Source organism: Carassius auratus, unplaced genomic scaffold, assembly GCF_003368295.1.
Source record: "Carassius auratus strain Wakin unplaced genomic scaffold, ASM336829v1 scaf_tig00214186, whole genome shotgun sequence".
In the NCBI taxonomy this organism is placed as follows: domain Eukaryota; kingdom Metazoa; phylum Chordata; class Actinopteri; order Cypriniformes; family Cyprinidae; genus Carassius; species Carassius auratus.
The window spans coordinates 452,304-477,959 of record NW_020527548.1 but is presented as its reverse complement, the minus strand read 5'-3'; the positions used below and the strand labels follow the sequence as shown (position 1 = coordinate 477,959).

The 25,656-nt window shown below is 38.3% G+C and overlaps 1 protein-coding gene across 1 annotated transcript; it reads right to left on the bottom strand.

Annotated features, from left to right (window-relative positions):
- Positions 1-702: 702 nt before the first annotated feature.
- hpcal4 (hippocalcin like 4) lies at positions 703-25,656 on the bottom strand. The gene is made up of 4 exons (XM_026257023.1): positions 25,532-25,656; positions 2,025-2,198; positions 1,442-1,657; positions 703-1,342 (listed from the first exon to the last, which is right to left on the bottom strand). Exons 2-4 carry the CDS (start codon positions 2,184-2,186, stop codon positions 1,145-1,147), a joined length of 576 nt encoding a protein of 191 aa, XP_026112808.1. The 5' UTR covers positions 2,187-2,198; positions 25,532-25,656; the 3' UTR covers positions 703-1,144.

The window sequence follows — 25,656 nt, the reverse complement described above, 5'->3', positions numbered from 1 at the left end:
ACTCTCCATGTTTTCTACAATACATTCTGTAATACTCGTCCTCTGGCACAACCTGTAACTATGCATGTTGCTGTTCTGTCATTTTCAGTCTGGAGAAAAACAAACAAACATAAATATATAAAAAAAATATGAATGGTACAAACATTTGGCTGATACCAATTAAGCAGATAATTATTGTTATGTGCAATCACCGATAATTTATGGAAGCCCTCTTTCTTGTGTTCTTGTGATCTCGACACTGTTTCTGTAGATAAATGACTAATACATAAATTTGTTTCTATAAAAAAAAAAAAAGTTCAAATGGAAAAATGAAAATTCATTTTGAGATTTGCTAAAGATTACATTAAACATTGTTATTAAATTACTTGTTTTTTTAAAGATTCACTTCAGAATTTAAATAAATAAATAAATACAGTACACTGTAAATAATTTTTTACTTTTTTTTCATGCATGCCTTTCTACTTCAAAATGTCATGTTTAATTCATGTCTTGTTTTCCATTTCTTTGTAATTATTTGTGAAATTTACTAAAAAAAAAATTTTATCACCGTACTAAGCAAAAATTTTTCTTCACCATATTTTTTCTTTCAAGTGTATTTAGTTCCAATATATCGTTTATCCCTAACATATAATTTCAGGCCTAAAAATGATAAAATCCTTTACCTTTTTTTCTGTAAAAAAAAAAAAAAAAAAAAAAGGTTTAAAATGCATTAAAATGAATCAGAATTAAATGATTATTAAATCATTAATTAATTATTAAATTAAATTGTTCAAATATGTTTTTAATCCTAAAAAGAGTGCTAAATGCCTGTCTGTTGGCTCAACAGCAAACTTTTCGAGGAAAGAAATGTCTTGTATTAAGGATTCAATCTTTCAAACTTTCTGACTCTTGAGGCTGGAAAGCAGACAGAATGTGTAATAAGTGATACGGAGTGGAAAAGTCTCTCTCTTGCATTACTTTCACTAATCAATCCAAATGGCCATAAGCATTCCCTCAGCATTGCCAAGATTATCACGCAGTCTAACTTATGTTCAACTGTATGTACATTTTCTCTCATTATCTGTTACCTACATCTCTCTAGAAGTCTGTACATGGTTCTCCCCCCCTCCCTGCACCCCTATGCTCCTCTTTTTCCTCTCCTTCCTTACTTCTGCATGTCACACTGCAATAAAAGAACAATGGAGGGGTCGCTCTTGGCCGCCTCTTTGAACTCCTCCAGCGTGATCTCGTCGTTGTGATCCTTGTCCATCTTGCTGAAGATTTTGTCCACACGCTGCTGTGGGGTCAGCCCGTCCTCGTTCATACGCATCATGATCACTGTGCCAACCATCTTATAGATTGCCTGGACATCAGAGACCCCCCGAAAAAGATGGGGTGAACACATTTCTAAGGCAAACTCATATTTGATTAAGTGATGCAATGCCTTCTCTGAATCCCTCACCTCAATGATCTCCAGCATTTCCATACGTGTGATCTTGCCGTCTCCGTCCAGGTCGTACATGTTGAAGGCCCAGTTGAGTTTCTGTTCAAAGCTTCCCCTGGAAGTGATGGAGAGCGCGCAGATGAACTCCCTGAAGTCAATGGTACCGTCACCGTTTTTGTCAAATGTCCGAAAGGCATGCTGGGCAAATTTTGAAGCATCGCCATAAGGAAAGAACTGAAAGGCACAACACAGACTCAGCAACTGGCTTTCAGTACACTTTTTAGTAACTACTACATTGGCCTAAATAATGGAATAAAGACTTGGAATATAGCATGCATAAGTCATATAGGCCATTTGTATGATATTTTAATGGTGATTTCTCATTATTTGTGAAGCTCTACAGTCCCTGGTCACAATATAATCTAATTTTATGGAAAATATGAAGGTCAATATTCTTCTTAACATCTTTTGTGTTCCACAGTTTGGAACAGCATGAGCGTGAGTAATTTGATTATGTTTTTAATCACTATCACATACTTCATTGTCACATTGATAGAGCGGTAATATCTAACGTGTAAAGCATCCCTTTTAGATCCCTCACCTTGACATAGAGCTGCTGGAACTCTTCCAGATTGAGGATGCCAGACGGACAGTCCTTCAGGAAGCCCTTATACCACTGCTTCAGCTCAGCTTCGTTGAACTCTGTACTCTTGGTCAAGTCATCTAGCACCTCAGGAGCAAGCTTGCTGTTGTGTTTCCCCATCTTTCTACCTCTCTGTGGACAAGGTGGGCGAAAAGCCATTAAAATAGATTCATGCTTTATAGATTAGCAGCAGCGATCAAAAACAGAAATGTATTGTGTACAGCAGGTCTCTTGACAAGATTAATGTGAAGCAGTTATGCAGACGTGAATTGCACCATTTCACATCTTTCTCATTTCCTCTGCCTCAAGTATTGTAACATTAAGAGTATTAAGCAAGACTGTATCATTAACAAAAACTATTATCATTAATTAAGACATTTGTTAATTAAAATGGCATCACATGGTCTCGCAGGACAAGTTCCCGTTCATTTTCTCCATTGAGAAATAAATAAAACTTTCAAAACAGACTTTTACATTGAGCTCCGGGGTTAATAATCAATGGTGTGTTTCTGTTGAATCACAGCAAGATTTTTGTGGAAACGACGAATATTAAAACAAAGGGTAAACAGTTTCTAACTTTGAACAAGTGAAACACTAAAACTAATCTGAAACTTGAACTCATTATATAAAACAAAAATAAAAACAATTCTTTTTTTCCAACACTATCCACCTTATTTTAATGTATAGACTTCCATGTTATTCACTTCCAGTTATTTTAGCTGTGCAAAACAGTTAAGTAACACTGTGTAAAGACATTCTGTTAGCAGCTGTTACCAGCTATTCTTTTGGGGTTTTACACTGTCATGACATTATGGCTTAGAACATGTCTACTTCTGGCAGAATATAAGATTTATTAAACCAAATCCAAATTGCCCTGGGCTTTGAAAATGGATAAATTTGGGTGAACAAATGACAAATGAGGCACTGTTTTAATGAGTCATTATCTCCTCTCTCGGATTATTAAAGTTCATGAAATATTTAGCAGGTCTAAATAGTTGACGAGGGGCACATGGCGACGGAATACAGCAGCAGCAGCATCTTTGCAGAGGAACTCATCTGAGACCCGGTCGCCCACAGCACTATTTTCTCCCACTGACGGAAGGTCATTTTAGTGGGATCATGATGACTAATCAGAGGTGAGCATTCATCTCCTCTCATTTTCTCTTGCTCTTTTTCACTCCCTCTCTGTCGCTGACCTTTTTTGGAATTCTGTGGTCTGGTGGCTTTGCTAATCTTGGCATCTTTCTGATGAGTTAACTTTAGACAGGGGGGTTTAATTAAAGATCTAAGTGGTTAATGAACTATATGGCTGACAATATACGCCTCAAGGCTCTGGAAAGCTGATACTTTGGGACTGGTGAGACAGTTCACTATTGTTTTCAATCAGAAAGGCTTCCATCAAACACTGCAAGCACTCATGCCCACAGGCCGACCATTGTTAACTTGTTTGTAATAAGTGACTGCTCAAAGAGCCGGCATGCAAGAGGAAACAAAATCTGTCAATCATTACTCCAGAGCTCTCCATGAAACTGCAAAGGAAATGAAGAACGGCTCAAATTGGAAAGCAATGTTGGTGGAGGGGCTTATGATAGTTAATCTACCCCCTATATTGCCTTTGAACCTGAGAGCGAGTCATGTGGTTACCTGGGAGTTGTAATATGTTGAAGTTGAACACACTTCGCAATTTACAAACAAGGAATGATAGCTTGTTTTTATTAGAACTTTCAGATACACACCAAACCTTTTTTCAGGCACTATACATACATATAATTATTAATATATATATATATATATATGTATATATATATATATATATATATATATATATATATATATTACAGAGAGAGAGAGAGAGAGAGAGCTTGGAAAGAGGCAGGGGGTCATTTTAGATCACCTTTCGGATGTATTTAATTATAACCCCCTTTATAATCTATAAAAACATTATATTCATATTTCATATTTTGTCTAAACCTTCTTGGATATCAAGACAGGCAGCCTTCAATTCCGGCCAAATGAAAGATAACGTTGTGTGTGAATTAGCACGTTATAATGTAAATAGTAAAACTATGCACATTATATATAATTAGTAAAATTAATAAAAAGTTTAAAAACTGAGAATGATTAGTAATTGTCTCTAACTGGCCTAATTAGCTAAACCCGCAAAATCAATAATTCATCTTTTCACTAGGAGGTGCACAGAAGAACACAATTTAAGGAATATTTACAGACTGTTAAACGAGACTGAGAGGTGGATATTTAAATTCAGAATAATAATGTTATTGTCATGGGTCAGGGTGCCCTCCTGGCTCCCTCTGCTGTCTATGTTGTCGTGTCTTTTTCGGCAGCTCGTGACCGGTGTGATCAGTGCTGATCTGGTGGTGGGGCTGCTCAGATTATGACTTGCTTGTTCTCCACCTGTCGCTCTTTACCGTTTCCTTTATATTTCTCTTCTGTCTAGTCCTTGTTGTGAGTAGATTGTTTTGTGTGTTTGTTGCATTTGATGTTCTGTGGTCTGCTTTGCTCTGATCTCTTATTTACCTGTACCCCAGGACGAGTAGCGTGAAGGACTGCCACCCTGCGTCTCACTCTATTCTCAGGTTGCTGGTCATGTTCGAGCGTTGGGACTTCGGAAGTATCGTCTGGTCTGCATCCCTCTGCCAACTGAAGCTGGAATACTCCAGAGACTTGCTCACTGTTTTGATTACAGCTTAATTTTTGTTCTCCTATTTTTGAGAATAAACTTGTCTCCTTTTATTCCTCTGCATTTGAGTCCTCTTCCCCCCTCACTCACTCCCATCACAGAATCTACTCACCAGTTTTACCCATGCCACTAAGTTTTCAACACTTTTTGGCAATCATTCTGAGGAGATTTGTTTCCTCCTTATCCATTCACCCACTGCTCCAGAGGTTTTAGGACACACCTTGCTGATTAAGCATAACCCACAGATTGACCGGGGTCTTAACTCTGTGTTGGATTGAAGGCCTTTCTGTTTAGCTCAATGTTTGGGTGCTGGATTTTCCCCGTAATGTTTTGTTCTGTGTTGCAGGAGGAGCCTGTGAGTCTGGCGGATGTACCAGGAGCTTACCATGACTTAAGAGTGGTTTTCAGTAAGTCCCGAGCTTCATCTCTGCCTCCGCTCTGCCCATACGATAGAATTGCATATGCGATAGACCTGTTGCCTGGCACTTCTCTGCCCATGAGGCGCCTTTACTCTCTGTCCAGACCTATGAGGGAGGCCATGGAGAGGTATATTCATGATTCTCAGGAAGCAGGCATCATTCTACCCTCTTCCTCTCTGGCTGGGGCAGAATTCTTCTTCATGGAGAAGAAGGATGGTTCGCTGTGTCCCTGCATAGACTATCGGGAGTTGAATGAAATCACGCTGAAGAATCGTATCCTTTGCCGCTGATGTCATCTGCCTTCGAGCTCTTGCAGGGGGTAACCATCTTTACAAGTGTGACCTCCACAATGCTTATCACTTCGGATTAGGGGGACAAATGGAAGACTGCATTTAACGCTTTTCCCGCGGGTTGCCCAGAGGGTCTGTTGTTTGTGCCCGTCCAAACTAGCATCCTACAGTGGGTCCACTCGTCCAAACTAGATTGTCACCCAGGAGCAACTCGCATCTGCATGTTGATCAAGTAGCGGTTTTGGTGGCCATTGTTGGCACAGGATGCTCGTCAGTTCGTATCGGCCTGTCCGGTTTATAATGAGGGTAAATGCTCCAATCAACCCCCAGCAGGGTTACTCCAGTCCCTGTCAGTCCCTTCGCAGCCCTGGGAGACAGTTGACTTGAATTACATTTTCCGTATTCATGGCCTCCTGGTAAACGTGGTTTCTGATAGGGATCCGCAGTTTGTGACAAGGTTTAGGACAGAATTCCGTTGACAGTTGGGGGCGACTGCGAGTTTATCCTCTGATTATCACTCGCAGACTAATGAGCATGCCGAGCATGCTAACCAGGATTTGGAGCGGGTTCTGCGCAGTGTGGTGTCTGCCAAACTGTCATCTTGGAGTTCCAGATTAACCATGGTAGAGTACGCACATAACTCCCTCTCTGTCTTTTCTAAGGTTTTGTCTCCCTTCCAGTGCTGTTTAAGATACCAGCCCCCATTATTCCCATCCCAAGAATCTGCCACTGTTGTTTCACCCACACATTCAGAGGTGCCTCTGTACTTGAAGTATCACCAGAGAAGCCCTTACCCGGACTGGCGAGAGAAACAAAGTGTCGGCGGACCATCACCGTACTAAGCCCCCACTTTCCATTTGCGGTCATAAGGTCTGGCCAGCCTCCTAGACTCATCAAGGGGTCGCCTGCTTATATGGTTTGGTGGCTGATCGATGTGATGCATATGGGCAGAGGTCACCAATACCTGGTAGACTGGGAGGGCTATGGTCCGAAGAAGAGATGCTGGGTTCCAGCTCGCAACATTCTGGATCGCTCTATCAATGACCAGTATGTCCCAGAGTTATAGTGTTTTAAATATAGGCCTAAAGTTTTAATTATAGAAATATTAAAAGATTTACTCAATCTATGCTTTAAAAATAAAAATGAAATGCCAAATTATCACTGAATCATTCATTCAATCAATTCATTCAAACGGCTGAATAATTTAGGAATGAAGCAAATTACTGTTTTTATTAATGGGACATTGAACAATTGATTTGTTCAGAAATGCCGATTCATTCTTAAACGAAACACCGCTGTGTTTGCTTGGAGATGCACAGAGGCTAAGCTGTGACTTTGTTTGAAACTATTTTCGGTGACAAAATATAGCAAAATCAGACTTTCGCTGTGTTTGGCTTACCTATCTGTTCTATGAGGAGCAGGATGCACATTGATAGAGAAGCACTCAGGTATTATGTGGCCAATCACAAAAGACAGCATTGCACAGCTTACCATAGGCACAAATATACCGCTATGTTTTACATTGAGGTACGTTTATGTGCAGAACTGGGATCGCTTTCGTAGACTTTTGGATGGATAAAATATAGAAATTACTTTGATTTCCAAAAAACCTAAGCAGTTGGAACTGGAACACTGTCCCCACTTGGAATTCAATCCCCGGACTCCGAACCAGCCTCCAGCAAAACTTTATCCTATTAGTTTTGGCTTGTTGTATAAGTAAAATATACACTACAGGCCCAGATTTTTGCCATCTAGCAGCATCTGCTCGTCTATGTCTTAGTGTGTGCACTATTGAGACACACTGTGACAAATTTTTAACTATGATAATAAATAGTTCAAATCAGTAGGAAAAACTATGGGTAAAAATATAGATTTTTCCAATTAATTGTGATCTATACTGAACTATCCTGATATTGATTCCTGAAATCAATTGATTGATCTTTACTTTATTTTCAGTAGCTGTGTAAAAATGTATTTGCTGCACTGTTCCAAAGCTGTCTGGACCCTGTTGTCATTTACTTCATAATGTGAGGTTGGTAGTTTTCCTGTATCCATGTTTCCAGTTCCATTTTAAGCAGTCAAATATACAATGATGGATGACCCTTTTGAGTCAGTTCTTTAAATTAATAGTTTGAAGGAAAAAGGGGTAGCACTTTATTTTACAGTCCTGTTCCTCATGTACATACTATGTACCTATTATAGTAATTACAATAACTATGTAATAACTAGGTACTAACCCTGAACCTACCCCTAAACCTAACCCTATCCCATGTAGTTACCTTGTGTTACCAGAACTTTCTTAGATAAATACACTGTAAGTACCCTATAAGTACATGTTAGTACACGTACTGTAAAATAAAGTGCAACCGAAAAAGGGTTACTTGTTATATGAGTGGGGTGGGGCTGAGAGCCGTGGGAACGGAGCGAGGCTGCTGGAGTAATTGAAAATGAGCAACACCTGCACCACTCACCGGTCTTGAGCCCCACGGAGGAGCTCCGGAAATATAAATGGAGGAGTAATGACAGTGAAGGACGAGAATTTGTTTTTTGTTCTGTTTGTGCGTGACAGTCTTGTGTTTATAATTAAAGTTTTATTTGAATGTTCGCCAGTTCCTGCCTCCTTCTTCCCGACCTACGAACATTGTTAAAGTATATACCCCCCACCCCACAGATTTCTTATTGCTTAAAAAATAAAAAAGTAATGTAATGTTCCAGGGAAAACAGCAAGGATACTACCTTACCATTTAAAAAAATATATTGATAAACTAAAAAGATGATGAGGTTAATTAATCGTCAAGCGCAATATACACATTTCATATGGATAACATAATCAGAGAATGTTTGTTTTCTATTTGAATTGGTTAATTATTAAAACATTTAACGTTTTATAGATATATATTTCTTGTCTGTGAAGCAATGCAGTTTTGGTAAATTTTTTGACCTCAGGTTCACAGGGATCGAGACGCAGAAATAGTATTCTGTTTGTTTTCATTATTTGACAGCACACAATGTTTTGTTGTTATACACAAACAAATGTACACCCTTAACAGATTCAAACGATGTGATAATTCTTGTCTATATGACCAAAAATGACTATTCTGAGTGCAAGTGATTGCACCGATGCCTACACATTAACTGTCATGCACAAGTACGCAGTTTTTTCAGTCAAAAATTTTCATTAAAAGGTTGTTTGATGACATTTAGGCAAGAATCAAATCTTTCATTGCTAACTGTGCCAGTTTGTGTTGCAGTTCATTCTGGGATTGTAAATCAGGGAGTAAAATTATCTTGTAAAGATCTTGTAACCAACATGACAGAAAAATAGAGCCGGCATTTACCCAGCTAGACACCCATGTCTACAATATATTTCAGACCAACAGGTCTACCAGCATGTACATCTGTCTTCACACAATGTGGCCATCAAGGGACACAGGGCGAGATGGAGGTAAGGAGCTGAATCAAGGTTTGGGTAAACAGAAACATAGACTCTGACATTGTTTACACCTGGTATTATATGCCTTTTAAATGTGTCTGCTGTGACCACTTTATTTGGATTTCATCTTAAAGCCTGGCTCACTCTACAGGATTTCCTAACTGATTATGAAATCTGGCTGCAGCACACACATTAGGAGAATCTTCGCAGATTATCTTCCCTCATATCTTAAACATGCACACACTACAAGATTTGAACATCGCGGCGCAATCGCTCGTTGTCAGGTGACGTCACACTCGTGGAACATGAAATGCATTATGGGTATAGCCGCCATTTGTAAGGTATCAATGCTAGTGTGTTCAATTGGGAGGATTGTGTTGGTCTTAAATGTGGTAAAATTGTACGTTCTTGTTGTGCGATAGGCTGCATATGTAGTCTCATGACAGAATGGGTCACGAAGCTCAGATGCTGAAATTAATGCAAGTGTCATGCGCTTCAGTCTATGTAGTAAACAAACCCGCAGGTCTCTGCCATTCATTCACACACAGACGCGCAGAACACGGATTCATATTTCAAACAACTTTTGCGGTTTAACATTTACAGATACTGGTTCATATGGAGATTTGATCTGATTAATTTATGCTAACTTTGACAAATTCCACGACTGTCCATATTAAAATGTAAGTTTCATTTTCATGACTGGATTTTGAGATTCCGTCCTCGTTTTCTGCTTCGCGGAAATCATAGCGCTGAACCGGGTTTGAGCGGGACCTCGGTACTACCGGTACTTAAAGAGACCTGGTACCGTCACATTTAAAAAATTTTAGTAACGTTACCGAATCGGTACCGAAGATAATTTACAATGTCTAAGTATGAGGATGAAGGTAGCAATGCGGGGTCAGCACTCCAACTTAATGCAGCCAGCTCATATGGATCTATGTTATGAATGGATGACAATTTCTCCATATAACGGTCCCTGGCATCTTTACTGAATATATCTCGGTACGGCCTTTTCTCAATCTTCTTTTGCTTCTCCAGGTTTGTGAGTTATATTTACTTATTATCTAGATAGTTATCTAAGTAGTTATATTAGTTATTTATTCTATTATTTACTTCTATTCTTGTAATCGTGGTTGTTTCAGTCAATAGCGATACCTCAAAAATGGCGCCGCGGTGACGTCACACACAACAAAACCACGTGTCTGACAAAGAGCGATACACACTACAAGATATAATTAAGATTATCCTACCAGAAGGAGCGCGTCACGTGATCTCACGCAGCAGTTTGTCACTTATATTTGTTTACATGTTAGCTAGCGTGCTAGCAGCTTTCTGCACTCACCCAGTGCATTCAAAACTGAGGCGGTTTTTAGTCCAGCGCTTCTCTTTCTCCTTACGGTTGTGATGCGTTTTCGACACGTTATACAGACTGTTACTACAAAATGTAAAGAAACAGTTTCCTCTGTCTCCACTATCCAATGGAGCCGTATATCAGCTGTTTTGCGCATTGGCTGTGAAAGTACTGACGTAATCATATAGCCATCATCATCCCGATTTAAATCCTAAATTTCAAACACGTTTGATATTAATCGGGGCTGGCCCGATTTGTGTGCGAGCAGATTGGGAGGTGCAAGATTCGATCAGTGAACGCATCACATTATCAGATAATCCACGCAGAACATCGGGACCGATTGAGGTGCTCGACATGATGTTTGCTCCGACTCTCAGGGGGGGGGAAATCGGGGCTAAATCAGGCAAAAAATCCTGTAGTGTGAGCCAGGCTTAAGTGCTCCCCTCTTATACACTCTACACCACTTTCACGAGAGCAGTGTGGCACATGAATACGTCTGAATAAATTGCTGCTTATGAGTGTTTTGGAAGTAATATGAATGGCAACAGCTATTTCATTTTCTTTGGCTCAACATAGCGAAGTTGGAATGTATTGTCTTGGTGCACTTTTCTCAAAATCAGTCCCATAACGCTCACATGTTCAGTAAGTGGGGGCAATTAGGAGGCACATGAATATAACTGAATAAATGAAGCCATTACGGTGCTTACGAGTGATTGAGAAGGAAAATGATGGTAACAGTGTTTCAGTTGTTTTACCTCAAAATGTAGTGAAGTTGGAATCGAATTTTGTGATGAACTTTTATCATTTTCGACCTTCTCTGCAAGTGGTTGAAAGTGAACAATCTAAAAACATTTTATAACCCATTTACGCCTGTATTTAATGTCATCTTCTGATCAGATTGATGAAAACCCATTTTAATATCAGGTGTAAAAAGGACCTTTGAGGTCTGGAAGGAGAGGGATGTGTTAAAGAAGGAGAGGGTTTTTTTAAGAGGGCCAGAGACTGCCTGTCAGAAGAGCACATTTTGCAGCAAATTCAGCTTACAAAAGCACCTCAGCTGATAAGAAATATGGGCAGTCTTAAAACGAATGGTATAAAAAAAAAAAAATACAAAGTACACACAAAAAAAACCTTTAATCTTCTGGCTGGCTTGTGTTGAGAATTAATGGTTTAATTGGGTCTTAGAGTTACAATGGAAACTCAGTCTTCTTTTTTTCCAGTTGTTTGCTGTGGAATAAAATCTCTCCTGAGCTTTTGTCTGATGAGTCAGTTCCTGCTTCATTTGCCACCCAAGTGAATGTTTCTGCTTATCAACAAATGCTGGCTTTCTTGTGGCTCCTATAGGATTATGATGGCTGCTTGATGATTAGTCTAGCAGGGCTGAGGGAGGAAATGTGGGAGACATCGTAAAGGTGCTTCCATTACCACGCCACTTCGGTTTCTTTGAGCAAACTGATGCTTATCTGGGAGGCTTTGCAGATTAATGCGTCATGTTTTAAGTTGCTTGAACCACATGCAACTGCCCTTGAGGTTGCTGGCTTGTCAGTGAAAAATAAACTACTGAAGGGGATAAATGGTTAGCTTTAGGCTTCTGAAGAGAAAAATGCTGCACTGTTAGCTATTAAAAAGTTTGCATTATTTTTAATATTTGACTACTGGTTATTTCCCCCACCCTTACAACCTAGGTGACATCAGGAAATATTGTTTTATTGTTTCTTTAGAATAAGTTGAATATTAAGAAAGTAAATACTGCCTATTTTGACTTTATGTTGACTTTATAGTCTTAAAGAACAAAACATTAATCACAGAATTCCTGTGACGAGACCAACAGGTCACGCACATTAATTCTGCTTCACGTATAGCTGTTACCTTCCCGTCAGCAAGAAAACACAGCAAATGTCTTCTGTGGCCTTGTTTCATGGCCTCCCCTATCACTTTCTCTCTTTTCATCAGTTCTGCATCGTCAGTCGGATTGATCGATGGACAGTGATTGGCTGTGTGGTCACTGCTGATGTCTTTGATATTCCAGCCACATCAGTCTGTGAATGTTCCTTTTAGGAGCCACCAAATGAGATGAGAACCCTGGGAGCCGAGATGTGCTGGACACTGGGATATTGGCAGTGGATTAATTCCTCCACAGCACACACACATAGATGCACACACACACACACACACACACACACACACACAAACACAAATACACACGTACAAAGACATACAGGTCTGGTGCTTGGATCAATGGATCCAGGTGGGAAAAATATATATATTTTTTCAAGGCTTGGGCATTGTCCTGGCACTGGTCAGAGATTGAATGAGAAAAGAAGAGATGACTCAATTGATGACTCAATACAGACTTTATTCACCTCAGTGACCTTCTGCAAACTCTTTTAAGATTGACACGCAGAAACAGCAGAAGAGATGAAGAGATGAAAAAGTAGTTTAGAGATTTCTAGATTTAAACCCTGAGAAAAAAAACTAAGAAACACACAGAAACTGCCATCTGTTTGGACTCTCATTCTGACGGCACCCATTCACTGCAGAGGATCCATTGGTGAGCAAGTGATGTAATGCAACATTTCTCCAAATCTGTTGTTATGAGAAACAACTAAGGGAGAGTACATTTCTAGCAATTTTTAATTTTGGGTTGAACTTTTCCTTCAAGACTGCAGACATTTCATTCCACTAAAAACTGCTGTGGCGTCTCTTTGAGTTTCTTGCCTGAGTGCGTGTGTCTCTGCTGAGAGTTGCCACCAATCCCAGACACCACTGTCTTCCATCACTGCCTTTAACTCTCTCTCTTAACTCCCTATGACAGCTCTATGTAACAGGGGCCATGAACCTCACAGAGACAAAAACTGGGTGTCATCTGCATTGTCAGACATAATAGATCAAACGCAATGAAGTAGCTGTCATTTAAACAAATGGAGCTCCAAATGAAGATTCAAGAGGAGCATGTTCATCTAATCCTGTCAATCACTACACAAGGATTAATGGCTGCTTTCCTCATTCCTGTAATAACTATTGTGGCATTGTTCCACCATCGCACCAATTGTCCTTTTCTTTGCATTATTTTTGATATACTTAGATAATTATAAAAAATATATATATATTTAGTGTTTTTTTTTAAATGCATCAGAAATCATGAAATTGATATTGTTATATTGATATATTAACAGATATGATTAAGGATATAAATGGATAGATGGTTTTTAAATGTCTCATGAATCATGTTTCACCACTGTTTTCTGAATTGGTCAGTAGGCGTCAGAACAGTAACAGAGGACTTAAACAATGGTTAAAAACCAAACAACAGTGCTCACAGAAATGGAAGCTTTAGCCTAAGTTCTGCCAGGAAGACTCAATCACTTCGTCACTAATTACCTTCATCATTATCCAATCACGTCTTTATACTCCTGTATAAAAGATCGTACTTACACATGTTTGAGTTCGCAGATGCCGACGCGACAACAACCTCCACCCTCCCCACCACCACCAGGATGGTCCTGTCCTTACCTTCCAGGGGGGTCTGCTGCGCCCCTGCCTTCGTCTTCAGGCAGGAAATGCAGATTCGCTTCCCTCGGATTACGAACCATGGACGGGGCCTTCCGCCAAAGAAATTTATAATTGTGCTCGCTGAGCTGTCAATAAATGTATGCTTCGTACATTCCTCTATCTCCCGAGTCTTTCTGGTAGAAATAGGTCTTTACATCATATTATTATTGCGATATTGTCTGATTATGTTGTCTTTGCTTTATAGCTTCTGTATAAATGTATTTGTTTTGTAATCTTTTCTCTTCTTCTTAATTAGTATCATTATTTTTACTTTTATTGTAACATTGTTATTGTTATTTATTATTATTAGCATTGTTATAATTTTTTTTTTCTCTTCTCTGAAAAATCTCCTGTGGACTGGTGTTGAAAATTAGCAAGCAAGTGCATATGGTTTGTCCAATGTAACTGTGATGTTCATGTTAAATAAAAAATGTGATAATAATAATAATATTATTAAAGATAGAAAACATGTTTTTAGCAACTAATATGGGTAACAACGTTGTTTTTTAAATTCTATATTCTGAAGAGAGGTTTCTAAAATGTGTTATTAACATGTAAAGGTGAAACAATACACACACACACACACACACACACACACACACACACACACACACACATATGCACCAGTCCAGCACACAAACACACACCTGACTGAGTGTCACTAACCTAAAGAAAGGGTGCTTTAAGTACACCTTTAAGGACGCTAGCCTTTTCACAACAATGTGCCGGTCCTCTTATGTTGGAGAAAAAGGGCATGTTACAAGTGTGCTTCATCAAAACCCTGGGATGATACCACTGGTGAATAATTGGTTGTCCTGGTAACAGACCAGGAAGCTTTCACAACACTCAAAAAAATTCAGCAAAAACAACTGGTTAGAAGCTATGCCATGGATGGATGTTCTCTTGGCTTATTTTTGATCTTTCTTCGCATGAAACAGCAAAATCAAATCTTAAATTTGATTTATTATTTCCTCTTCAGGGGCGGAAATTTTAAGTTTTTAAGCTGTTTCAGGAAGGAAGTATCTCAAGTAAACTTAACCAGTAACTCAGCAAACAACAAAAAACAAAACTGCATAAAAATTGCATTCAAAACAGAATTTAATTTTGTAAATAAGTAAATATTATTCTAAATAATAATAAAAAATTATGGATGTATGATATATAACAGCAATTATCAATAAATACCTAGCATGCCTCATCTATAATTATAAAAAAAAAAAAAAAATTCTAATTCAAACATTATATTGTTTTTTCCCAGTTTTTAATTAACTTTACACTTAAAGAAACATTACTATATAATATAAAGTACACTGTAAAAAATAAGTGTAATTTTAACTGTAAAATTTTGTAAAAACGCTACGGAAAAAAACTGATAATAGGTTAACAGTAAGTTCCCGTACTATATACAGGGAAAAACTGTAAAAGATCTAACAAAGCATTTAATGTAAATTTACAGTAAAAATTTGTTAATTATACAGCTTTTAGAAGTAAAAAAAGAACAAATCAATGTATAATTTACAGTCTAAAACTGTAAACTGATATTCCCAGAATTCCCTGCGTGACACTCCACGTTTGAAAGTATTTTGTTTAAATAATCATGTTTTTAAATAGTTCTTGTTATCAGTTATGTACATTTGAGCTTTATGTTACATCTTCTGTTGCTTAATGAAAGTTTTTTGCATTATTTAAGTATCACGTGTGTTACCATGATGGTGTTTTGTGTTTCCATAAATGTGCACCTTCTATATGTTAATATATACTTCTGCTTGTGGTGAAGCTACTTGTGATGAGCTTTGATACTTCATGTGGCTTTCTCTTATACAGTACCATCTTTATTATTATGGTGGTTGTCAGTATTTTCAAGGTACAAAACAGATTTAATTTTGTGTGTTGTTGAATTTACTGGTTTATATTCACATTTTCTTGTTTGTAAATTACAGCTTTATATTGTAAAATTAACAGTTTTTGACGTAAATGTGTTTACAGTTTTCTGTATTTTTACAAAATTATTCTGGCAACCACAGCTGCCAAAAAGTTTTTGTAAAAACAACAAGAAATTTTTTACAGTGTAATAAACTCAGTAATTTGGAAGAATTCTAAATCATGAAAGTTTTATGGATGTGTACGTCACTCCTGAAGCTTTTTATGCCACCTTCTCATGACTGCAGTTCAATTACAGGTGAGTCATAAAATTCTCCACTGACTCATGTGGCATAACAACCAATAGTGGTGGGCATAAATAATGCAGCTGTTTGGAGATATGCATGCTAAAGGTCAACCATGCTTATCTGGAGTCAAAGGGGCACATCCAAAACTGTCAGTCATCATCATCATCATCTGCCAAAGGAGCTTTTGTGAGCAAAAGAGGTAACATAAAGGAGATCCTTAAATTATACATGAACAGATCAGTAGGGAAAAGTCTCTTTATTTTCCCCTGTATCTGTGAGGAACAACAAACCTCTCTGTCCCTGACTGTACTTTTTCTCACACCCACAGGGCATGGTGGCAGATGGTTCAGGGCAGTAATTTAAGGTAGTTGCAGTAGGTAAGGGGCTGCTGGGTCCCATGCGGGGTATGGGGCACAGACAAACAAATGACTTGGCAACTGCAGAACTGTATCTTTAGCTGCATCTTGATTTTTTATATTTTGTCTCTGTGTTTTTGTCCAGCATTATTTTGGACCCCATTGTATTTTATTGCATGGAGAAAAAACAGTTGAAATATACTTCAAAATATTTTGCTTCATGTTCTACAGAAGAAAGAAAATCAGACAGCTTTGGAATGACATGAGGGTGAATAAATGGATCTTCATTTGCTACCGAATCTCTTTAAGGTAGAGGTCAGTTGCTTTTTCAAAGACAAATGCTCCATTCAGAACTCAACACCGTCTCAAACTCTACTCAGATTTGCAAAGACATCAAACTCTGTAATCAAGTTCAGATATATCAATATGAACCCAAACATTTCTCATGAAAAAAAAAATCTAAGAACATCAAGGATACTTTTATTTTAGGTTTTTACAATGCCAAAAATAAAAGACTAATTTGTGTTCATTTTTTACATTAAGGACTTTCCAGAGAAACATCTCAGACAAAGTTGATACTAAAATAAAACATGGCTGAGAATACCGTCTCCTGAGCTATGAAAGAGAAACCTGTAAGCAATATATTTTTCTACTCTGGGATAAAAACAACTAGTCATGTTTCCTGGCTCTAAATGAGTCCCATGGCATCATGTTAAATTAGACTCTCTGGCGTTTCTATAGTGATGTTTCCACACTCCAGTGTGGAAGAATATTCTCCTCTCTCAGGAGAAGAGGGCAACCCAATGAAGGTCACCACACCTGCTCTCCACCTCTCAAAATATATTATGTACTAAGTACTGTCATTTGTATCTGCTAATATAACACTGTTGCAGTTGATGCCTGGAAATACAAAGAAGCATAATGCTGTATTTTAAGGAAACTGAAAGCACTATAGTTCCATTCCACAGAATACAAGGAAACGACCTAATGCTTTATGTTCTGAATAAGAGACCATTTTGTGCATTGAGATATTAAAAATGGGTTAATAGTAATACCAATTATTATTATTGCTAAGGCAGGCAGGGTGAGTGATTTGAACCATAACACAAACACAGAATCAACCCACACCATTGCTACGGACTTGAATGATAGCTCACTCATGTGGCTTGTTGAGTAGAGGTGTGCTATTACCTTTCTAAGCATTTTGTGTTTTTCACTGATATTTGCCTGTCAGATGAAAAACCATAGGTTTATACTGAATGCTGAAAACATAATTATACCACAACACAAAACAGCATGGTGGCACAGTGGCAGCAAGTTTTGCAGCCAGTCACCACTTCCATATAGGCTTATATATAAAAATCTGGTATTAAATCTCATGTAAATAATATGGTTACACTTCAGGGACCAATTCTCCCTAGTTGCTTATTAGCATGCATATTACTAGAATATTGGTTGTTTATTAGTACAGGTGCTGGTCATGTAATTAGAAAAAGTTTTTATTTCACTAATTCCATTCAAAAAGTGAAACTTGTATATTATATTCATTCATTACACACAGACTGATATATTTCAAATGTTTATTTCTTTGAATTTTGATGTTTATAACTAGAAAATCCCAAATTCATTACCTCAGAAAATTTGAATATTGTGAAAAGGTTCAATATCGAAGAAACCTGGTGCCACAATCTAATCAGCTAATTAACTCAAAACACCTGCAAAGCCTTTAAATGGTCTCTCAGTCCAGTTCTACCAGAAAGACTCGGGAGATAGAGGAATGTACGAAGCATACATTTATTGACAGCTCAGCGAGCACAATTATAAATTTCTTTGGCGGAAGGCCCCGTCCATGGTTCGTAATCCGAGGGAAGCGAATCTGCATTTCCTGCCTGAAGACGAAGGCAGGGGCGCAGCAGACCCCCCTGGAAGGTAAGGACAGGACCATCCTGGTGGTGGTGGGGAGGGTGGAGGTTGTTGTCGCGTCGGCATCTGCGAACTCAAACATGTGTAAGTACGATCTTTTATACAGGAGTATAAAGACGTGATTGGATAATGATGAAGGTAATTAGTGACGAAGTGATTGAGTCTTCCTGGCAGAACTTAGGCTAAAGCTTCCATTTCTGTAGGCTACACAATCATGGGGAAGACTGCTGACTTGACAGTTGTCCAAAAGACCACCATTGACACCTTGCACAAGAAGGGCAAGACACAAAAGGTCATTGCAAAAGAGGCTGGCTGTTTACAGAGCTCTGTGTCCAAGCACATTAATAGAGAGGCGAAGGGAAGGAAAAGATGTGGTAGAAAAAAGTGTGCAAGCAATAGGGATAACCGCACCCTGGAGAGGATTGTGAAACAAAACTCATTCAAAAATGAGGGGAGATACACAAAAAGTGGACTGCAGCTGGAGTCAGTGCTTCAAGAACCACTACGCACAGACGTATGCAAAACATGGGTTTCAGCTGTCGCATTCCTTGTGTCAAGCCACTCTTGAACAACAGACAGCGTCAGAAGCGTCTCGCTTCAAAAAGGACTGGACTGCTGCTGAGTGGTCCAAAGTTATGTTCTCTGATGAAAGTAAATTTAGCATTTCCTTTGGAAATCAGGGTCCCAGAGTCTGGAGGAAGAGAGGAGAAGCACACAATCCACGTTGCTTGAGGTCCATTGTAAAGTTTCCACAGTCAGTGATGGTTTGCGATGCCATGTCTTCTGCCGGTGTTGGTCCACTGTGTTTTCTGAGGTCCAAGGTCAACGCAGCCATATACCAAGAAGTTTAAGAGCACTTCATGCTTCCTGCTGCTGACCATCTTTATGGAGATGCAGATTTCATTTTCCAACAGGACTTGGCAGCTGCACACAGTGCCAAAGCTACCAGTACCTGGTTTAAGGACCATGGTATCCCTGTTCTTAATTGGCCAGCAAACTCGCCTGACCTTAACCCCATAGAAAATCTATAGGGTATTGTGAAGAGGAAGATGCGATATGTCAGACCCAAAAATGCAGAAGAGCTGAAGGCCACTATCAGAGCAACCTGGGCTCTCATAAAACCTGAGCAGTGCCACAGACTGATCGACTCCATGCCACGCCGCATTGCTGCAGTCATTCAGGCAAAAGGAGCCCCAACTAAGTATTGAGTGTTTTTTAGTTGGCCAAGATTTCTAAAAATTCTTTCTTTGTATTAGTCTTAAGTTATATTCACATTTTTTGAGATACTGAATTTGGGATTTTCCTAAGTTGTCATTTATAATCATCAAAATTAAAAGAAATACAAATGTGAAATATATCAATCTGTGTGTAATGAATGAATATAATATAAAAGTTTCACTTTTTGAATGGAATTAGTGAAATAAATCAACTTTTTTAATGATAATCTCATTATATGACCAGCACCTGTATTTATAAAGTAAATATTAATGTCTTATTCTGCATGACCATATTTTAGATACCTAAACTATTATAAGCAGCAAATTAGTAGTTTATTGAGGTTAAAGTCATAATAGTTCGTTAAAAAGTGGTGACCAAACTTAAGTATCACCAATAATATAGGCTAATATTATTAATTCAAATAATATAATATGATATATTACTATATATTTGAAAACATTCAGTTCATTTCCTTGTATTATTGAAAAACGGCTGAAAGATGGTTGTCATAAGATAATCTATAACCAGCTAAACAAAATATTATAAAATCATTACTATGTTTGAGAGATCAGGTTCTGTCACTGCTAGAGTACAAAACAACAACATTGTAAACAGTTTATTTCAATAAGCTAATGCCATCCATCTCTGTTAGGTAGAACAAAATATTGTACCATTAAACGGCTGTTGCAGATGCTGGAATAATAACTCTTGAGCAAAATCAGTATTTAGTATTCAGAGCAGAGTGTCAGACAGGTGCACAGTCTTTATGTGTTCATTTTATCGTGCTGCATTTGATTCAAGTGGCTTGGCAGGCAGTGTTTGAACTGTGCCCTCTCAAGGATGGTTCTTAGGGGGAAATAACAGGGATTATGAAATGTGGTGACCAGTCTGGGCTGTCAATGTAGTGAATTCTTCAATACCTCTGAAAGAAGTGCACTACACTGGAGAATAAAATTTGTTTGCATCAGATACAGTTCCAGTAAAAATAATAATAATAATAAAAAAGATCTGTGCAAATCATTTGGAAACATAAAACGTTTTAAATTTCACCAGTGTTACATATACAGTATGCTTATTTTCTATTGCCAGTTCAATGTAAAATCAATCTGTATTAAAATCAATAGTCTGGAAACGGACATGCAGTCAGATCCTATTGGAAGCACAGTGGGCTTCTATGCCAACACTATGGGCCAGATTACATCTGTGCACTTAGCTATCTGATCGTGAAAAGACCAGATGTAAATGCCCTCTGAAACGCTTAAAATTGCTCCCAAAATGTTAAAATAATAAACGCATGAGAGCATTTTATAGGCTATATGACGTTATAGCTATATGACAGCACTAATTCAGATGCATCTCTTGAGTTTCTTTTCAGCATGCCGATGCACAAACTACAGCAAATGAAACTTAAAGTAAGTCTAAGATGCTCAACACACAATCATCTTCACTATAAGCAGTAAGGCTAAATTATCTTATGCAGTTCCAAAGTCCTTTTAGGCAAGTCGTGCCACTCGGCCGCCATCTTGGCAATACTTCCGGGCAGCTATTTCAGATTAACAAAACAAGGCTCCTATCTAAATGAACTGGCAGAGAGTCAGAACTGCACTTTCACTGGTCACGGCAGTAAAATATGACAAAAATCGCTGAAAAAGTTTAATGACTTTGCCCTAAAATAAGGTTTAAAACAACTTTTTCCCCACAGGTTATACTTTTACTACGCATGTGCAAGGGTTCCTCAACTGTGCGTATACGTCAGTGTAGCCAGACGATAGGCTTAAATGGTTCCCGGCTTGACTGTTAAAAGCAGACGATTGGCTTTCCAGCGGGAGGGGCGGGACATGTGCATACAACCGCCATCTTTGCCATTATGGGTTTTCCTTATATAGTTGTATTGAGGATTGAGGAAGTGGCATGTCTCTTATAAATTGTCTCTGGCTGTTCTCTGTCCTGTTGCGGTCTTTGATCTTGAAATAAGCTGATTATAAATAAAATGCATTGCATATTTGTTGCTTTCATTGACATTAACTCACGTTAAATTTGCATTTAGTGTGGGAATTGAAGATCAGATTAATATATCCATCTTGCCGAGACACATGTATGCTGCCAAGCAAAAAAGGAACCATTTAAAAAAATCTGATAGCTATCCGATCAGAGAAAATGCTTGAAGTGACCAGGCCCTATGTTTGCCATGGAATAGTCAGTCCTACTTCTCAAAATCAGCCTTATCATGGTTTGAATTTCATATCCTGCCTTATCTATATGCTGTAACATGGTTGGTAAATGCATTGAACAATTTGTTTCTAACACCCCGGGGCGTCATCCGATAACTCCAGCTGCTAAATGTATCTGACAGCATCCTCCTGTTATGACACCGTACTTGCCTCTCATTCAAATTCAGAACAGGAAGCAGAGCAAAAACAACAACAACAACAACACTAGAAAAATAAAAGATCAACAGAAAGGAAACAGGCCAGACTACTTCTGTTTGACATGATGGGCATGCACAATACAGGATCCTAGGGAAAAATATGCAACAGTAATTTGTTCTTCCATGCAGGCATTCCTTTGTTTTTCCAAATCGAGCCGCCTGGAGGCCATTAGATTGGTACCGCCAAAAAGCTGACAACTGTGTGTGTGGCTTTCAGAGCTCAGCCATTTTAAACCTGGCATCTATCTCCATGAAAACCAGAGCATGTGACGTAATCAGTCAGTCGTCCATGCGTGTGAGTGTAGTGCGATGCTGCCCAATGCTCTTGCTGGGGACAAAATCAAGGGGACAGTTGGACGTATGTGTGCTGACCCTATGACCCATCCACAGTCTAGTACTACCTTAAGTTCACCTAAAAAAAAATATGAACCCTATAAAGCCTACTTTATCATATTCGATATGCAAATTTATGAGGTCTCTAAATGATCAAAACCTGAACTTGTACACAATCTTCTATATGCCTTCTGTATTTTTTCTTAGCAAGTAAAAGGCCTTTTAGTGTATTTCTTGTGTCTTTTTTTGCTGTGAAAATTTGAAGTGATTTTTATAAGTATTAAACATATAACTTTTTATTTTCAGTATATTTCAAGATGAATACTTATACATCATTTATTTTATTTTTGTAATTTTTTTTTTTTGAAAAATCTTGAAAATATGAGTATCAAAAATGACATGTCAGCCAGGCTTTTTAAAAAACACTCACTCTTAAAATAATGATTCTTTGTTGGCATTTATGGTTCCATGAAGAACCACCCATTAACCTTTCCATTGCATAAAAGGTGGGTTTTACAATGTTCTTCACATTTAGAAAAACATATTTTATAACTGACTGAAATTTTGTTTTGGGTCCCTTTGGAACCTTTATTCTGAAGACTTTTTTTGTACATCTCTCATTCAAGACTGTATTGTATTAAATATATTTGCCATCATTCATGCTCAAATATGAGCTTCATATTCTCCTATATCATTACTATATGGGCCATAAAAGCCTGATGTACCAAATATGAAACTCAACAAAAATTATATCCATTATATTTGTCAAAAGGTTCAATAAAATGCTTTAGAAAAAACAGGGTTAAAGGACAAAGCTGCTGCCATGCCCCTCCACAACAGGATAACTTTTCAGACATTTCAAACTAAGTACAGATTTTACAATCACCCTTGCACTTCAGCAAACGAAGTGTCATGGTCAGATGAAGTAATGAGGCCATAGACCTCCACTCTTCTTACCACTGAAACCATCCCATATCTCTCTGCCCTCTGCCGTGTTTTATCTAAGCATACGTAAACACTTCTGCATCCATTCATTATTTGTGCTTAATGAGCAGTGGCCGTGAGATATACTGAGCTCATTGAAGCTTCATGGCCACTCGAAGGCCCATCCAGATGGCAGCATTGATGCAAATAGACGTGGTGCCAACACGCTGATGCTCTCACAACTCGCTGCTGATCATTTTAGTGACAGTTCAGTGGTGAGCACTTGGTGACCATTGAACAGAGCACTCAAAGAGCATTCAATTATTTATTAACGTTCAGTGTTTATATGCAGATTGTTTACAAATGTAAGTAATGACACGTTCAGAAAGAAAGAAATGGAATATATGTGGGATGTGTTTTAAAATTGTGTGAGTTGTTTACCTGACATCTTCCTTGGTTCCAGATGCCTTAAAATTCTCTAAAAGACTACTGTGAAAAAAAATGCTTAATGAGCTTAAAAATCCCTAGAAATATGCTGTATGCATCCATGATTGCCCAAAAATGCAGCAATGGCCTATGATGCCTAAACAATTCTGCATGCATCTTATGATGCAAAAAAAAATATATATACATATATGTTGCTATATATACTATGTGTGTCAGGGTTTTGGTAAGGGAGGAACTCAGGTGCAGACAGGGATTCTCAAACAAAGGGTTTATTACAAAAAGGGGAAAACAAAACCCACGAGGGGGAAAACACGGAGCAAGGTAAAGACTAAATAACTAAAACAGGACTGGACTGACAAGATAAACAAGGACTCTAAATACTAACTATAAACACTCACGGTAATACAAGGACTTCAGCGGGTACAGCACAATCTCACACACAATCACAATTGTAGGACACAGTTGAGGTACAATCACAATGACAATGAACCGACGCAAGACAGAGCACACTAGGAGATCTAAATAGGGGTACTAATCAAGACACGACAGGTGTTACAGATAGGACAATCAAGACACGACTAGGTTAACAAGGGGGGCATGGCAAGGGAACGAGACAACACAAGCACATGGCCCAAAGACAAGGCCATGCGCTTGTACACAAAACATGGGTCTGTCATGATCCTGCCTCAAGACTAGGAAAAATCAATGACACGAGGGCAGAATCATGACAATGTGTTGCTCAAAAATGTTGCACTCATCCATGATGCCCCAAAATGATCCCTAAACTATGAAATATGTCTAAAATATGCTGTACGCACCTATGATTCCCACAGCAAGCTGCACAAGTAACGCCGAAAAAAGCTGCAGAAAGTAAAAGGCTGCAAACTTATATGATGCCCAAAACTGCTACAAGCATCTATGATGTCCAAAAATGACGCTGAAGTCCATGATTTCTAAAAATGCTCAACGCAGCTATGAATGATGGTCAAAAAAGCTGTATGCATCCATGATGCCCAAATATGAGCTATGAAATATTCCTAAAATATAATTTATGAGCCTGTGAAGACAAACAATTATCCCTAGAGCAAAGAAATATGCCTAAAATATGCTGTATAAACGCATGATGCCCACAGCACACTGACAAAAACGTCCAGAAATTATGCAGGCATTATTCCCAAAACTACTTCAAGCACCTGTAATGGCCAGAAATACTGCATGTGTCCATGGTGCCCAAAAATTCTCCATAATGATGCCCAGAATTGCTGCAGTGCCCTGTGGTGCCCAAAATGCTGGAGACACTTCAGATGGCCAAAACTGCTGGCTTGGAAGGCAGCTGACTAGGTTTTGACCGAGACACTGCCATGTTTTCCCACTCACACATCCGTGGCGCAGACACAACACTGACTCACATCCACGCATCCATGAACTTTACTGGTGCAGCTCTATTCATAAACATTAACGCCCTAAGCTTGTGTCAATAGTACGAGCAAATAAATACAACACACAAAGTGGCAACTATTTAAACCACAAGCCAACTTAACACAATTATGAGTTTATTAGCCTATTGGCGCAGCTCAAATGTAAATTTAGTTTTGTTCAGTCTTACTTTAATACAATTTATATGGATGCTCCATATATCAGTGCATAAAGATTTAACAACACGTTTATCTTTTAAAGCAACACGCAAAAGTTATAATCGCACATTACTGAAAAACATTTGTCCCTTTATGGCAGAGAAAAAAAAAGTGAACGCAGTTTTATTAATCTGTTTTCAAAGTGTTAGTAACTGAAATATAAAATATGTATGTTGTATTCCGCGAACCTTGAAGGAGCAATGCGCACGTTATGAAAAAACAAAAACTAAATATGAAATGACAGAGACAAATAGATAACTATTTCAATACAGATACAATATTACTCACCCAAATATCGTGAGCGAAGTATCCGGTCTTTTATGTATCGCTCAAAGTGACTTGTACTCTCGCGGTTGGAGGAGTAAACTGTACTTCAACAGAGAAACGCCACCTATTTGTTTCTTCTCCGTGAT

Excerpts from the sequence above, each read along its gene's own strand:
- hpcal4 (XM_026257023.1), bottom strand. The coding sequence starts at position 2,186 with ATGGGGAAACACAACAGCAAGCTTGCTCCTGAGGTGCTAGATGACTTG. Across the intron at positions 1,658-2,024 it reads TCCAGCAGCTCTATGTCAAG|TTCTTTCCTTATGGCGATGC; the intron begins GTGAGGGATCTA and ends TGTGCCTTTCAG. Across the intron at positions 1,343-1,441 it reads AAATGCTGGAGATCATTGAG|GCAATCTATAAGATGGTTGG; the intron begins GTGAGGGATTCA and ends TCTGATGTCCAG.